Here is a 16,840-nt window from a genome sequence, read left to right on the forward strand (position 1 = left end):
GCATACTATCTCTGTGACAGCCATACATCCTCTGGAGTCCTGATCACCTCAATGCCAAGAAAGTAGCGCAACTTGCCCAAATCTTTCATTTCAAACTGCTGTTTGAGAAGACCCTTCACATGGTCAATCTCCATAGCATTGTCACCCACAATAATAAGGTCATCTACATATATGGTAATGACCACAATCCCCATATCACTCTCACGTACATAGAGTGAATGATCAGCATGAGCTCTCCTAAAACCAATATTGACAAGATACGTGGCAATCCTGTCATACCACGCTCTAGAGCACTGCTTCAAACCATACAAAGCTTTGAGAAGCCTGCATACATAATCTAGGTAACCTGGATCAAAATAACCACGTGGCTGATCCATATACACTTCCTCTTGCAACTCACCATTCAAGAAGGCATTCTTTACATCCATCTGAGAGCCCTGCTTCAAACCATACAAAGCTTTGAAAAGCCTGCATACATAATCTGGGTAACCTGGATCGAAATAACCAGGTGGCTGATCCATATACACTTCCTCTTGCAACTCACCATTCAAGAAGGCATTCTTTACATCCATCTGATGCATAATCCATCCTCTAGATGCAGCCACTGCTAAGACAACTCTCACAATCGTCATCTTTGTCACTGGAGCAAAGGTCTCCTCATAGTCTATGCCATACGTCTGTGCATAACCCTTTGCGACCAGCCTTGCCTTGTGAGCTCAATGTTACCATCAACCTTATGGTTGGTTTTATACACCCATTTACAACCAATAGCTTTCTTGCCACTTGGCAATGGCACCAAATCCCATGTGTCGTTTGCTACCAATGCAGCCATCTCTTCATTCATTGCATCATGCCAATGCACATTTCCAACTGCATCCTCAAAACATGTGGGCTCCACATCCTGTATCACCTTAGCCATGTAGGCTTGGTGATGTGCTAGATACCCATCATAAGTCAATTTCTGAACTGGATTTCTGACTCTGTTAGATCTGCGCGGTCCTGGGTCACTTCTTTGCCCTCTAGTATCTTCTTGTACTTTCCTTACACCAGGTGTCCTGATAACCGGAATTCCAAATTCCTCATCAAGACTTTGTTCAGAACCATATGAATCCATGTCTATATGTGAAAAACCTGATGATGCATCAGCCATAAAGGGAGGTTCATCAACCTTTTCCTTTCCTTTTCGTGATACATTTCCTGTACCTGCTGGTGGAGTGACCTGCGTACGCATTAGGAAAATTTTGAACTCATTTTTGGGCCTTTTAAGAGTGCCACATCATCAAAGTTGTACAAAAGAAAGCAACCCGGTAGACCCCTCTAAATATTGCTTAGAACCCCATGATATGACCTATCATTGGAAAGTTCTTGAAAAATGGATTCTAAAGAGCCAAGGTCCAAAAAGTTTGGATGACTTCTATGAAAGTTATGCCATTTTTTTTCAATCAGCCAGGTTTTTGTTACCGTTACGATAATCTAAAATCACCTTTTTCTAGATCTACATGAAGGCAATGTCTGATACATGCATGCTATATATCAATAGATAGCATTTGAAGAGTAGATTCTAAATATCCAACCTTCGATAAGTTTGGATCTTATTTGCAAAACAATTACCGATCCCCACTTTTTGAAAGCTATGCCACATCAACAATTCTTACAAGGCTCATTTTTTAGTCCAAACTTTTCCTAATATAGTCTACCATTCCATGGCTTGTCAACAGAGCCACGAGAAGAGGACTCTTGTGGTCCACTCAAAACCTGTGACTATGGCCTCACATTTTGTACAACCACATCATCTTTTACATCAGCCCCAATAGTGCCATGTGCATTACTGTACCAGGTGCTCATCTCATCAAAGACTACATCTTTGCTCACTCGTAATTCTCGTGTAGTAGGATTGTAGCACCTGTACCCCTTTTGTTGAAGGGAATATCCCACAAGAATACATTTCTCTGCTTTAGGATCCAATTTCCAATGCAACTCATCTGGTACATGCACGTAAGCTATGCAGCCAAACACTTTCAAGTGTGCCAAATCAGGCTTTATACCTGTAAACTTTTCCTCAGGTGTTACATCATGCACCACAGCTGTAGGTGTCCTGTTCATAATGTACACAGCTATATTTACAGCTTCAGCCTAGAAATGATGAGGCATGTTCTTCATAATGTCCTGTAGGTGTCCTGTTCATAATGTACACAGCTATATTTACAGCTTCAGCCTAGAAATGATGAGGTATGTTCTTCTGATTCATCAATGCATGTGCAACCTCTGCAATGTGCCTGTTTTTCCTTTCTGCGACCCCATTCTGCTGTGGAGTATATCTGCATGTAAAGTACCTGCGTATACCATGCATTCGCAGAAAATCTGAAAAATCATTGGAGAAGTACTCTCCCCCTCCATCTGACCTCAATGTCTTGATTTGAATGTCTGTCTCCTTCTCAATCATGACTTTGAAGTCCTGAAAGTGACCAAACACTTCACTTTTGTTACGCATGAAGTAGACCCATACTTTCCTTGTATGGTCATCAATGAAAGAGACATAATACCTGCAACCATGTATACTTGCAGTATCGGTTGGACCCCAAACATCTGTGTGCACCACCTCAAGTGACTTTTTACATACATTGCGCTCATTTGGAAATGAGCCCTTTGACTGTTTTCCAAATTGGCATGCTGCACGCACTTTATGCATACCATCCACCTTGAATTTGGGCAAACCTTTTACAATCTATTTTGATTGTATGTTGCGCAATCTCTGCTCATTGACATGGCCAATGCGTTTGTGCCAAATGTCAACATCAGCCACAACTCCTGTGCCCTGTGCAAATAATGCAGCTTTTACCTTAGGCATGTCTACATTCAGCGTAAACATTCTGCCCACACATTTGCCCTCTGTGATCAACTTACAGCCATTCTGGAAATCTTCTACATAACAGCCATTCGGATTGAAGTGAACCTATAAACCCTGCTCAACCATTTGTCCAACAGAAACAAGATTCTTTGTAATGTTGGGACATGAAGTACATCTGCTAAGTACTTTGATTTCCCATTCTTTGTATTTAGATGTATGTCCCCTACATGAGCAATGGGGTGAGCTGTGTCATCTCCTTTCTGCACATAGCCTGACACATCTGGTTTGCGCATATATCTAAACCACTCTCCACGAGACGTCATTTGATTAGAGACACCTGAATCCACATACCAAACATCATCTTGGGTGGAATTCTCTGCAGTCATTGTATTCATTACATGCTGCATAACAAACATGCGCTCGCTTCTGCTATCATCTGCATCTCTGCTAGTAGATGCATAGTTGCCTTGTTCTCTCTTTCCACTTGCTTTTCCCTTTGGACAGTTACGTGACATGTGACCTTTTTCACCACAAGTCCAACATTCTCTCTTATTTGCAGTATGTTGCTGCTTGCTTGATCCTGCACCACGACCTCTTTGACTCCCCCTGCCTTGAGACTGGTTTCCCCTGCCACCTGTATTGTTTTGATTTGATTGACCTTCTCGAGATTGGCCCCTGCAACCACTTGGGCCTCGACCACGACCTCTACCTCTATTGGAGTTAGAATAGAAGGCATGTTCAGACCTATTTCTGCCACGAGAAGATGTGTCAAGACCAAGGTTCTTCTCCTCAAGAATAAGCATAGAAATCAAATCTTGCAACACGGGGATGTCGTCTCTTGTATTCATGGAAGACCTGAAATGTACATACTCATCTCCTAGACCATCCAAGCATGCACGGAGACTTTAATAGATCTATATATATATATTGTACATAGATAGATGGAGGATAAACAGACGGACAGACAAATAGATATAGATAAATACATTAATAGATAGATAGATAGATGGATGGATAGATAATTTGATAGATAGATACATAAATAGATAGATAGATACACATGCAGATAAAAAACACAAAGATAGATAAATAGATAGATAACTAGGGGGGGGGAGAGAGAGAGAGAGAGAGAGAGAGAGAGAGAGAGAGAGAGAGAGACCCTTTTGGAACTCAAGGGCATTTCCCCTTTATTGAGGATACACTCTTATGATGGATAAATGACATGATACATGGATCAAACCCAAGACAGGTTATTCCTTGGATTGCTTGCTAATTGAGTATGCATCATGCATACTTTGAGCCATCTGTAGCAGAGAATGAGTAGAGAATGCATCATGCACATGGTGAGCGATCTATAGCCATTTGTAGTAGAGGATGAGTTTGCTTTTTCTAGATATATCATATGAGCTATAGTTTTGTAAAATGCTTATTTGCATGGATGTTCATGGTTATCTTGTAGGCCCAAGGCCACCATGCCCAAAACTAAGCAAGCACAAAGAGTAGGAGGCAAGGCAGGGGGTGCATAGCACCTCTGCCACAAGGGAGCGCATTTGGGCCTTCTATAGACCTATGGAAGGCCCAAATGCGCTCCCTTGTGGCAGGATTTCTTTGGGCCTCCCAAGGCCTATGCATCCCTTGCCTTGCCTTCTATCTGTGCTAGCTTGCTTTGGCATGGTTGACATGGTCCTACAGGATGTTCAAACTTCACTCAGCCATGCAATAATAGCTATCTCATACCATGGCGCGTTGCAAGCCCCCCTTTGATTTTCATGATAGTGCCCCATAGTGTGTATGCTCTAGTTTTGGTCTCTAAAGAAAAAGGGGGTGTGTTGCTTGGTTGTACAAGACACTTTTTAGTGTCACAAAGGCCTACTAGTGAAACAGAGCTGCCCAAAAAGAAGAGATACAGAGAGAGATAATTGATTGTTAAAGAAGCTACCCATAAAGGAGCCAATATTCTATTAGTACAAAACACTACTCTATAAGTTTATGCAAAAAATAATTGATCATACATGGCTAGCTAGCTGAAAGCAAAGAGATATTGTGGGGGGGGGGGGGGGGGAGAGAGAGAGAGAGAGAGAGAGAGAGAGAGAGAGAGAGAGAGAGATTATAAAGGTTTTCTAAACCCATCCCATGCCTCTTTTCCATCCAATGCATGAATAGGCACCCTTGCCTCCTCTCCTAAACTAACCAACTAGCCCCTACCTTTGAAGCATTGGTTGATATAGTTTTGCAGCCTCAGAAATGCTACCATGATGCAATTACATGGCCCATCTTGATGCAGGCTTATGAGTGATGGGTAATCCTCCCCACTAGCATAATTCTCAACATTGGTTCAACACTTTTTATATTAGTTATGAACCCCTAGTACTCACCAAGAATTTACCGTATTCATGTGACACACTTGTATAAGCATCAAACCCCTCAGTAAGAATCAAATCTTCAAAGAAATTGCTACATGGAAAATAATTTGCAAGATCAAAGATTTCATATATTAAAGCCATAGCACTTGTTGTTACAAAACCATGTCCATTGTAGACCACCTCAAACATGATTTTATGAGATTACAAAGGAAAAGCTATGTTGATAGCTTTGGGCATTATGGATACATGATCGGCATGTATAGAGTACAGATCTAAATTCTTTAAACGTTGCCTCAAATACACTAACATTTGAAACCAGTGCCCTTGTGTAAAGTAACATCACCATTGCTTGACATACTTGACCTTCCTATGCTTGGGATCCATCTCTATCACATGGCTATGGAGTTTCCGCCTGTGGTGCAGGGGCACCCTTCTGTGTCCTTCCAACTAGAAATTTTATGATGTGACTCCACCTTACATGAAAAATAAATATTATGTTCCATAGCTTGCAAGAAGTTGGGTATGATAGAGTCTTTTCCATAGCTTGTAGAAGTTGGGTATTAGTGTTGTGGGATGCAATAGAGGCAAAGGTGGATGAGAAGACAACTACATTAGCTTGTAATAAGGGTGGGCTTGGTTGATAGGGTAAGTTGAGTGGGAGGGAAGGGGTAGGGTCAGGGGAGGGGACGTTGACATTGAAATGGAAGATTGAGGAGGTAGATGAAGAGGTAGTTGCTGTAGATCTTGGTATTTTTGAGGGAGGACAGTGAACAATGGAAGAGGGTACAGGGATAGAAAGAAGAGAGGAGAGGAATGTGACAGTGAGAGGAAGGGTTTAGCAGGTAGATGAAGAGGCAGATCCAGAAGTGTGTGAGAATGAGAGGGAGAGTTTAGCAGGTAGATGGAGAGGGAGATGCAAAATTTTGTAAGAGTGAGAAGGAGGATTTAGCATTTAGATGAAGAGGGAGATGCAGCAGGTCCTGGATATGGTGAGCATGGCTACTTTGAGGAAGGGAAGTGAGAGAGAAAAAGAGGAGACATGGAGAGAGAGAAAGGGATTTTGGAGGCAAAAAATGATGTTTTGATATTAGAATAGGTTTGGGGTCACTTTTTGGGGGGAAATGACTACTTTTGAAAATTTCAATAAATTTCAAATTTTTAGGGTTTATTTTTGGCCGAGCCTTTAGAAAAAAATGAAAGGTGGGGTTCTCTTTTTTTACAAGGGTCCCTCTCCCTCTTTATGACACCCCCTTTTCTCTAGGAGATGCTGAAAAGCTAGAGAGAGAAGGTAGCCTCCTAGTCAATACTTACCCCACCTTTTCTAGGCTTGAAGGCTTGAAAATGACCTACCAAAATAGCCCCCATCATTTCCTTTGTCTCCCTTAATCACAACATACTTCCTTGAAATTAGGGATTCTTACAAGGCCCATGGAGAGTCCATATTTTTCCTAATGGAAACCTGTACGAAAAACCTGCATCTGGTACGTGGATTGCGAACGAAGAGATTGTGATGCTCTTGCTCTCTTAGCCTCTCTTGCCTGCACCAGGCTCTGATACCATGTAAAGAATGAGGATGCAAGAGAGCTACACAAGACAAGCACAAAACACACAGAGATTGAAAGCTTCTTCTTCTTCTTCGCTAAGAAAAGAGAGTACAAAATGACTAAGTGCTAAATTTGAAAAGTAGCACATATGTACATGCTGTCACTAAGTGTGAACTCGCTAGAAGCGTACTAGGCTGGCACTATAAGTGTAGTCCAGTTGTAGAATCACTGGCAGAGATCCTCCGTGTCGGTCACCTAACGCGCCAGTGAGTAAATGCCGTAAGCGGCCAAGACCCGTAGTGGATGCCAACTCAAGATGTAGAGCTCGACATCTCAAAATTTGTCGTGACACATACTTGAAGTAGTGGGCGCTAGTGTCAGCCCAGAGACTCATATTCGCCACATGTGGAATATGTCTCAAGTAAGGATGTCTGAAAAAAGAACATCCTATAAGTACAAAATGTACTTGTGTGTGGAGGTAACTGCAAACACTCTACGACGGGAGTGAGAGGGACCCTCATTAGCCTTGCTCCTCACTGGCTAAAGCGGACTCCTTGAGTCTCTAGACCATGTTGTATCCCATGTGACAACATGTGCCAAATAAACCCTACAAGTGGGTCTATTACTACATAATGCAGAAACTTATTTTGGACACTATATCCCAAATGTCTTTGGCTCTTACATGACCTTGTCATTTGTATGAAGAGCAAAAATGGATATGCATCGTATGTAGAAAAACCAAACCAAAAGAAACCAAAATAGATGCGTACCTGTAGCGGAGTGAAAAGCACCTACCCAAATTTCCCGCCGACAAAGGCCTAGGAACACTAATTGAAAACTAGTGAAAGTCAAGTAGTAGTACACATGGAACCCTGGGTGTTGCCTTTGCAAATCAGATCCCTTGGTTAAAATCAGAATTTTCAAACCCCTTGGTTAAATGTTGCACGAAAACTGCTCAACTAGCAGCCGATAGCATCTTAAGTCAACTCTGGAAGCTGAAATTATTAACGAGCCCTTGGCAGCTTATGGATTTCTTTCCTTGAAAATGCAAGTGTGAAGATGCCAAGAATTGATCATCAACCCTTGCTAAGTGATTTAGTAATCACAAGCCGGGTCTTACCTCAAAATTGTATGCATATAGGCACTCGTAGTGCGAAGAGGAGGAGTTGGAGTGGTATGCACAACTAGATCGTTTTCACACCCAAAAACCCATAATCTTGGGTATTTTTGAACAGTTGTGTAGTCAAAACTGTTGGCTTCATCTATACACCTTAGTAGAGATAAGCCCTTACGAGTTTAAGACGTTCAAAAACTCAACTTGACTTTCACACTTAAAGTGTGGAGTGCTAAAAGAAAAATGCCCAAAAAAGCACTAATAGCAAGACTCTTGCTTGTCCATTATAATCAATGGGTACTCAACTGGATAGAAGTGGTTGATTGTGAAATCAATCATTGATGGACTACAAAGAGATGGCTCTTAGCCATGCTAAAATAGGTGGTAAGAGATGGCTCCTAGCCCGTCCAGTTACAATATTGACATAGAAGATATCAATAAAATCATGCCTAGTTTCACCTTTCCCGCATAGAAGTTGGAAAGAGAGAGAGAGAGAGAGAGAGAGAGAGAGAGAGAGAGAGAGAGAGAGAGAGAGAGAGAGTTGGGCTGAGGAAAACCCAGTATTCAAATGTATTGTATGCCCCGTGCAGACCATGTCTATGTCGTAGCTTATCCTGTAAGTGTACAACTGCGTACGTGTACCACATAAGTCACAGCTTGACCCACTGACCTTGTATGTGAGCATGACGTACCAAGGAAACTGTAAACACGACACCTTGCCTGTGAATAACATAAAAAATGTTTAAAGATATCAGTTACTTAACTTGTCCTTGACAAAGTATTTAGTGTTATAGCGGAAGCGTACATAGTAATGAGATGGAAGTATGTCAAACTCATTGGCATGCCATGCACGCAGAGGCAGAAGCCTTGGCGACATTGAAGGTCTGACAGATTGAGCTGAGACTAGAAATGCCTTGCACAATCAAGCATGGATATATCACAATTTGCCGTAGTCTTGATGTAAATTGTGACTCGTGAGCTTATATCCGCACGTTGCCGAATACCCATAACTGTGTCCAATGTCGTTGAGTAAAGTCACCGGCATAATTGTGACACTTGGTAAAAGCCTTGCATCTCATAAATGTTGTGAAAGCACTTTGCTGGGTGCAAAATAAAAACTCACTTAAACCTGGTCATAGCCATATGTGCTGCTTGAGTGATGTAGCTATTAGCATATTCCCAACTTTGGAAACCGCTATGCCGAATGTCAAAAGAGAAGCCGTGCGTCACATAAGGCATGGAGCTGTGCTCCTCTGTTAGAGGATCATAATCTAGGTTGATTGCATCGATGATAGACAACGTGCCTAGGAGTTCTCTCCTAGTATTGCTTGCCAACATTGTGAAATAATAATTAGTGAGCGGCCTTGCCGAGTACCGTAACCGCACAAATCACAGGCCATTCCTGACGTGGTTTTACATACCTAATGTAACTTGGGCATACGGGGCCTGCTCCAATCTAATGGTTGATGCATTGCCGATATACCCATATAAGACCATGTGTTCATGCTCAAAGTCAAGACAAAATTTTAAGAAACTTGATCGCGTCGATCCACCACCTTGTGGATTAGGACGCCATATTGAAAGCATATAATTTTGACAATTCATATCTAGTGCAAGAAGATAAACAAAGCATACCAAGATTTCAACCGTTCAAAGTGCCAACCTCGTATGGAGCAATTTGTCGCCGCATTGGCTTGGATCCTCCCGTGCACTTTGAGCCTCCGCCAAAGGAAATAAGGAGTTGATCGACATCACGTGAGAGATTACGAACCCTTGTTCCATAAGCAACCACTCCGATTAACTTTGAAAAACAATCAATTTTTTTGTGTTGGTGGCATGTGTTACATGCCAGTATATGTAGTCTTGCCGGAACCCGTTTTCCACTCCAATTGCTTTGATGGAAATTTTGGTATCCCAATTTGCATAAGAAAATCCAAATTTGAACTTATAGCCAACTTTGCTGCAGGTTCTGTTCGTCATGAGAGTCGTACTGACAACTTTTAAGTTCAATGGGCCCGGTCAATAAATCTTTACCTCGTCCCTTTACCGGCCTTGCTTCTCAACACATGCATGGCTTGGTTTTCTTTCCTCACTGCCTTGACGATGAAGGTTTCTTGTATGAATCTTGCATGCCCTTCAATATTTGAATTTTTGAAATGGTGCATGCCGAAACTAGGAGTGTCAAAGCCATGAAATGTTGAGAGATTTGCATTATTCCGAGTGCTTGCCCTTGCTGTGTATGATGCTCGATCGATTCTGGCTACGGTTTCAACAACATGCCTTGCATGCCCTCCTTGCCGATGCCTTGCATATTGAGCACTCTTGTGGGTAAGGCCCCTAGGGTGGCCTTAGGACACCCTTAGGGCACCCATCCACCCCAAAAAAAGAACGCCTGAGCAAGGCGATGGCGACGGCCACTACGTAGGAAAGAAGTCGAGCGAGAATGCGTTGTAGAACCCGTCCAAGGGCGGAGGTAGTGTCAAAAAAAGGTGAGAAGGGCAGGGCGAACCCGTAGAGCCGCTCTGTGAGAGATTTGGAGGTGGACGACCTCACCTCGCTTCCCCCTCCTTGGGGTGCTTGCACACGGCTCTCAACCCTCAGCCTTCGACCTCGTCTGCTAAGCGGCCATGCCCGTGCAGTCTTCCTACTGCTGCTCCTTCTCCCCCATGCGAGGCATGCAAAAGCCCCAATCTTGAGGACCATGCCCTCCAAGAGGGATAGAGAGAAAGCAAAAGAGTAAGAGATGCAACAAGCCAGGCAAGGCCCCCTTCCTCCATAGCTCTCCCCCCTTGAGCTCTGGCACCAGTGAAAGGCCTAGGAGACTGTGATGCCGGATCCACCACCCTACCACCCTATGTATAGACCGTCTCCTAGCCCTAGCCATAATAAGGATCCCCAATCCACACTAGTCCAGTCCGAGCCTCTAGCTCAGGTCCCTGACCCCCTAGATCGAGCCTTGCTCCTTAGGATCCTTGTCCTGACAGCAAGGCAATTTTAATGCTTGTGAATTGCTCGCGGACATATAGACAACACAATGGCTAGCCTTTTGGCAATAGGAAAAACCATAGAGCTTGCACACAATGCATATGCATTGTGGGAAAACTATATGGCTTGTCGTATTCCAAACAGTTTACCATTGTGTTGTTTTTAGGGCTGCTTAGCTATTTTAGGGCTTGAAAACCGCTTGCGGACATAAAAACAACACAATGGCAAGTTGTTAGCAATATGGCAAGACATAGAGCTTGCCCTCAATGCATATGCCTTGTAGGAAAGCTTTATGGCTTGCCGTATTGCCAAAGGGATCGACATTGTGTTGTTTTAAGGGACACGAGGCAATTTTAGCGCTTGAAAATCGCTCGCAAACATATAGACAACACAATGAAGATCCATTTGGCAATACGGCAAGCCATAAAGCTAGCCCACAATGCATATGCATTGTAAGGAAGAAATATGGCTTGCCGTGTTGCCAAAAGGCATGCCATTGTGTTGTTTTTAGGGCCGCTAAGCTATTCTAGGATTTGAAAATCCGCTTGTAGACATATAGAAAACACAATGGCGAGCCATTTGGCAATATGTCAAGCCAAAGAGCTTGCCCACAATGCATATGCATTGTGGGAAACCTCTATGGCTTGCCGTATTGCAAACGGCTTGCCATGGCGTTATTTTCAAGGACGCTTAGCTATTTTCAGACTCGAAAACTGTTCGCGGACATATAAATAACACAATGGCAAGATGTTGGCAATACGGAAAGCCATAGAGCTTGCCCACAATGCATATGCATTGTGGGTAAGCTTTATGGATTGTCGTGTTGACGAACGGATCGCCATTGTGTTGTTTTTAATATGCGCTGTAGGTAAGCTCTATGGCTTGCCGTATTGCCGAATGTAGCTTAACCTAACCTAACCTAACATAGCTTAACCTAACCTAACCTAACCTAACGTAGCTTAACCTAACCTAAACTAACATATAAGATAACCTAACCTAACCTAACTTAACTTAACTTATAACCTAAACTTAACCTAAAACATAAACCCCCTCAATTGCATAATTTCAAAAACGACATAATTCAAAACGAAATTTCTTCAAAACAATATTTTTTCATAAACCAAAAAACAAAAATCATAATTCAAAATGAAATTTCACATCACAAACCATAATTTCTTTTAAAGGATTGAAAGTTTAAAGCATGAATTATTTTTTTATTAATATATAAATTAATTTAAATAAATTTAATATGCATTTAGAGGTTTGAGAACTCACATTCATCCTATTTGAGCAATAAAAGAAGTTGTAATGTCCTAGAACATGCCAAAACGCACACACAAACACAAAGTTAAACCCTAAACCCTAAATCTACAAGTAAACATAAAAACAATCTCACCTTAGTGTTATGGGCTAACCCACAAGCAAGATTAGCACTTTCGACAGCTTGTTTCGCACCAGATCTGTAAGAGGTGAGGAAGAAGAGATCTTGAGAAAAGGCGCAAGAAGAAGAGAAATACGCAGAGAAAGCCCGCGGTTTCATTTTTTGCAGGTATCGTCGATACATAAATCTGTATAGGTGTCAAAAAACGCGCCGGAAAGAGCGTCGAAAAGTGTCCGCGCGCTGACGTCAGAATAGGCGCCAGAACAGGCGTCAAAAATTTGAAAATCAATTTTTTAAAAAATTTAGCTCCCTCCATACATACCCACACATATATCGACGCCGTGAGTGACGCCGGTAATGTGGCGTTGGAATTTAAGTGACCTATTGTAGTGTTTGTTTCTTTTAGAGGATCCTCTAGCACAAAAATGTATAGTTGGTGCATATAAATATGCCTAGATGCTATAGATGTCTCAAGTATATAAGATCATATACTATAGTGCTTTTAGATTTTTGCATCTCTAGGTAGTCATATAGATGAGGCATTTTCTAGGGTTTATAGAAATGTTCTCTAGGTCCTCACATACATTTTCTATGAGCATTTTCTTGACTCACCTATAAGAGGGTAACTCCAAGAGGTTGAGCAATAATTTTTTGTATGGAAACTAGTGATAGCAAATGGAGTGCACACCCATTGAAAGAAGTCTCCATGCTTCTAGAGTATTAGCTTCAAAGTTCATTGCTCCATATATCACAACATAGGAGCTTTAATACCAAATGTATTTGATAAGTCACCCTGCTTTTCACAAATATATATTTTTGATACCAAGGATTACCTTTGCAATACATTGCACCATGACTAATATTTTAGAGGTACTGAAAAATATGGTACATTGTTATAACCTTATGTGCAAATGTTTAGTTTTTCTTGCATGACAATGCAATACTCAAACACACCAGCAAGAACAATGACTATTAATGAAATTCAATCTATGTGATAGCAATATCTTGCTCCCTTTGGATCTCAAGTTGCACCCAAAATACATGGACATAAAGATGAAAGGCATGTTGGGGACATCAAGATATTGCAAAACACTTTCAAAATAGAGGCTAATTTAAGAATTTCTAACAATCCATAGCTAGTTGCTCAATATAAAGAAGAGTTAGATACATTTATTTATGGTTACTTGATATAGATTTCTTAGCTAATATTAGGCTCTCGTTGAAACAAGAACTTGGGTGGATTCATCACTATAAGATTCATTTGATTTGGGTTCAAATTATAGATTTGAGAGAAGCGTGTAGACACTTAAATGTATATCCTGATCTAGTTGAAATATAAGCACCACCAATAGTGAACTATATAGGTACATTCTATAGACTTTTTGGCAATGAATTAGTGTAACCTTTGAAATGTCCATGTTGTAAAACAAAATTCTTAGTTCATCTGAAAATTCTCCCTTCATCTATGTACTTATTGGTGGTCCTCCCTCCCTCTCTCTCTCTCTCTCTCTCTCTCTCTCTCTCTCTCTCACACACACACACACACACACACACACACACACACACACACACACACACGTATGCATGTGCACACTTCCCTCATCTGTATACTTATTTGTGGTCTTCTCTCTCTCTCCCTCTCTCTCTCTCTCTCGCATACACACATCATTTTGTTCAACTATTGTGAGTAAAATGGTAAAGTATTTTGCAAAAAAACTTCATGAACATTGAAACGTTGAGTACTCTTCTTGGGTCCTCCATGTGGCTATGTGTGTGCGAGTGTGTTGGGGGAGAGGTGTCTATACATGTGTAAATTTTTATTTGGCCTAATGAAAAATACACTAAAGGTTGTTGGAATGCTATAAGGAATTGAAGTTGATTGCATGTGATAGAGAAAGCGAGGATTTCAAGGTGCCTTTTGAATTCTAGCAAATCTCTCAACTAAACTTGCCCGTTTTGAACTAAAGTTTGTAACTTTGCATGTTCAAGACTCAACCATTCTCTCATGTGTGGAGGGTAAAACAAAACTCACTCTCTCTCTCTCTCTCTCTCTCTCTCTCTCTCATCTTTATCGAGTGAGGGAGAATTGGTTGCTCTAGTCAACAATACCATAGACAACACAAATGAGCTTGCATGTGTAACAAGACCAAGCACCTACACATCACAAGTATGGGCGGGATTTCCACGTCCTTATCATAGGGTCTTTTGAAGTTGACCTCGAAAGCCTCCACTCTTTCCATCAACCGTTTTTTCAAGCCAAAAGCAAAACGTACTTGAAAAGGGATTTTTGCAAACATTGCTAGTAATTTTCATATGGTAACCATGCAATATTGCAAAATTAAAGCATGCTATGGCATAACTACCTCCCCTCTTTCATGTTCGCCCATAGCCTCTGTGTGTGTGTGTAGGTAGGTAGGTAGAGGGAGAGAGAGAGAGAGAGAGAGAGACTAGAGAGAGAGAGAGAGAGGCATTTGTTTCATCATAGCACCCAAGGAAGCCTGAATCAAGCTATAAGATAGATAAATTTGTAATATAAAAGAAGAAGTTATCCCTCCCCCCACACACACACAGAGGGATTTTTAATGACTAACTCTAAGAAAGATAACTAGCAGACATTCACATGCAAAAAAGCTCCCACCATGAACAATATTTGCACTCAAATTTCTTTCTATAGATGTTGGTGGGCATCTTCTTTGAGGTTTCAAAGTAATTAACAGCCCTCAAGGTTATTTGTTGTAGAATAATAAACTCAAACATAATCACAAATTACTCATAGCTATAATCACTCATACCTCCTTAGTAAGGAGAGTCCATGAGTTGTATTATTCATTGTGAAAGAACGGCACTATGATATTTATCAGCTACTGGGCAAGGAAATCGGGAAAGGATGGTTGATTGACTGATCAAAATTTGGCGCAATTGAAAACTTGTGATCTGATGGAGAATCAATAGTAGAGGTCGAGGTCGAAGGAAAGGGTCCATGTGGCGGGGGCCGTATGGTCGATGGTGACGAGGCGGTTAGTGGCCAAACCTCGGGCGCCCAAGAAATCACCTGTTCCACCCACCACCGTGAGGTAGCGCACGGGGTCGACCTCGCGAATTTGGCCCAAGATGGAGATGGTGCCCTTGTAGTCACCCTCGGTGATGTTGGCCGTGAAGATGTGGAAGAGCGTGTAGCCCACTTTGTTGTTCAGCTGCCACAGGCCCTGAGCCACGCCGATCTGCTGCGAGGTGTTGGCGGGGCCCTCTGTCAAGGGGTCCTCGAAGGTGGAGGTGGTGCCGAAGGAGTACGGATTGGGCCACGTCACGTTGGGTGACAGCCCGTACACAGAGTTAAAGTAGTCCTTGTTGTCCACAACGGGGTTGTAGACGGTGTTGTGCAGGTAGAAGGTGAAGGCGCTAGGACCGCACAAAGTGCGATCGGCGGCCTTCTGCTTGCAGGCACGATAAGCTGCAGGAGCGGGAGCTGCAGCTGCGTAATAAGCTGGCAATAGCATCACCATGATGCAAATGACAGAAGCTAGCGCAGAGGTGGTCATTATTTGTACTATAACTACGGGCTCGTACAAGTTTGTTGACAGCAACGTGCCGCAGTAAAGCAGGCAATTGGATATTAATTTGCTGCACGAGCTATAGCTAAGGTAGGTTTCGGAGGATGAATTATGTATGAGCCTGCTCTTGCATGTCTTTATATAAGCGTGGAGTGACGTTGATCCAGTCTGCGCAAGTCGGGTCCAGTAGACTGACTTTTATCGCTGCCGGCGCTGCAGTGTCCCTCTTCGCCGTGGCAGTTTGGTAAACAAAATTTAACTGTTTTTTTAAGAACCGGATACAAGGGTGGACACTCGTCGTTGTTGACCAATGAGAAAACGACGTTGCACATGGACAATGGAAAGGCAGAAAGAAAAAGTACGCGCTGATTCCATGTGATATGGACCTCTGTTGTAAAGCCTAAAATTCAACACGCTGATTAAGTTCCATCAGAAATTGCGAGTTGGAGAAAAATCAATTTTGCAAACATACGAAATTCCCTTCACGAATGATTCAAAGAGGAAATTTTCAAAATGCCCAGAATTTTTTGTAATTTAACTCTACTTTCTTCAAATTTTTCAAACGGAATTTTTCCTTCTCCCCGTGCCTTCATCCGGTTGTTTTAATTTCTCAAACGGCTCAAGGCTAAGCTGAGGCACACTTTTCCCGAACACTGGGTCACTTCCAAGTTGCAAGAGAAAAGCATATTTTTGGCTTCTTAAAACAAGCCATGCATCATGAGAGGTCGTTCAAGTGGGGCTTACAAGAATTGAAAACTTAAAGAGTTGGTTTCATTTTTTTAAAATCTAGTCTTGACTTTAAGAGCTATATCTATCAAGGCTCCATTTTTTTTTTGGAGTTTTCCTTGGTTTTACCTTTGAAAAAGGCAAACATATACATAACTAGTCTTGCTTGGTGGGCCTTGCCATATAACATCTATAGAATGTAACAGGACATAGACAAATTGACTTTTAGCAGCTAGCTCTGAAGGAAACAAGAGCAAGACTAATTTGGGAAGGACGGCATTGCGTGAAAGGGATCTACAGTTGAAAAATGTCGAGACAAAGTTAAGTG

The 16,840-nt window shown here is 42.0% G+C and overlaps 1 protein-coding gene across 1 annotated transcript; it reads right to left on the bottom strand.

Annotated features, from left to right (window-relative positions):
* Positions 1-14,869: 14,869 nt before the first annotated feature.
* Positions 14,870-15,877, bottom strand: LOC147452749 (pterocarpan synthase 1-like). Its single transcript, XM_086519010.1, has one exon. It carries the CDS (start codon positions 15,772-15,774, stop codon positions 15,181-15,183), a length of 594 nt encoding a protein of 197 aa, XP_086375136.1. The 5' UTR covers positions 15,775-15,877; the 3' UTR covers positions 14,870-15,180.
* Positions 15,878-16,840: the final 963 nt, after the last annotated feature.

This window comes from Adiantum capillus-veneris, chromosome 8 (genome assembly GCF_014529385.1).
Source record: "Adiantum capillus-veneris isolate H3 chromosome 8, ASM1452938v2, whole genome shotgun sequence".
Classification (NCBI taxonomy): domain Eukaryota; kingdom Viridiplantae; phylum Streptophyta; class Polypodiopsida; order Polypodiales; family Pteridaceae; genus Adiantum; species Adiantum capillus-veneris.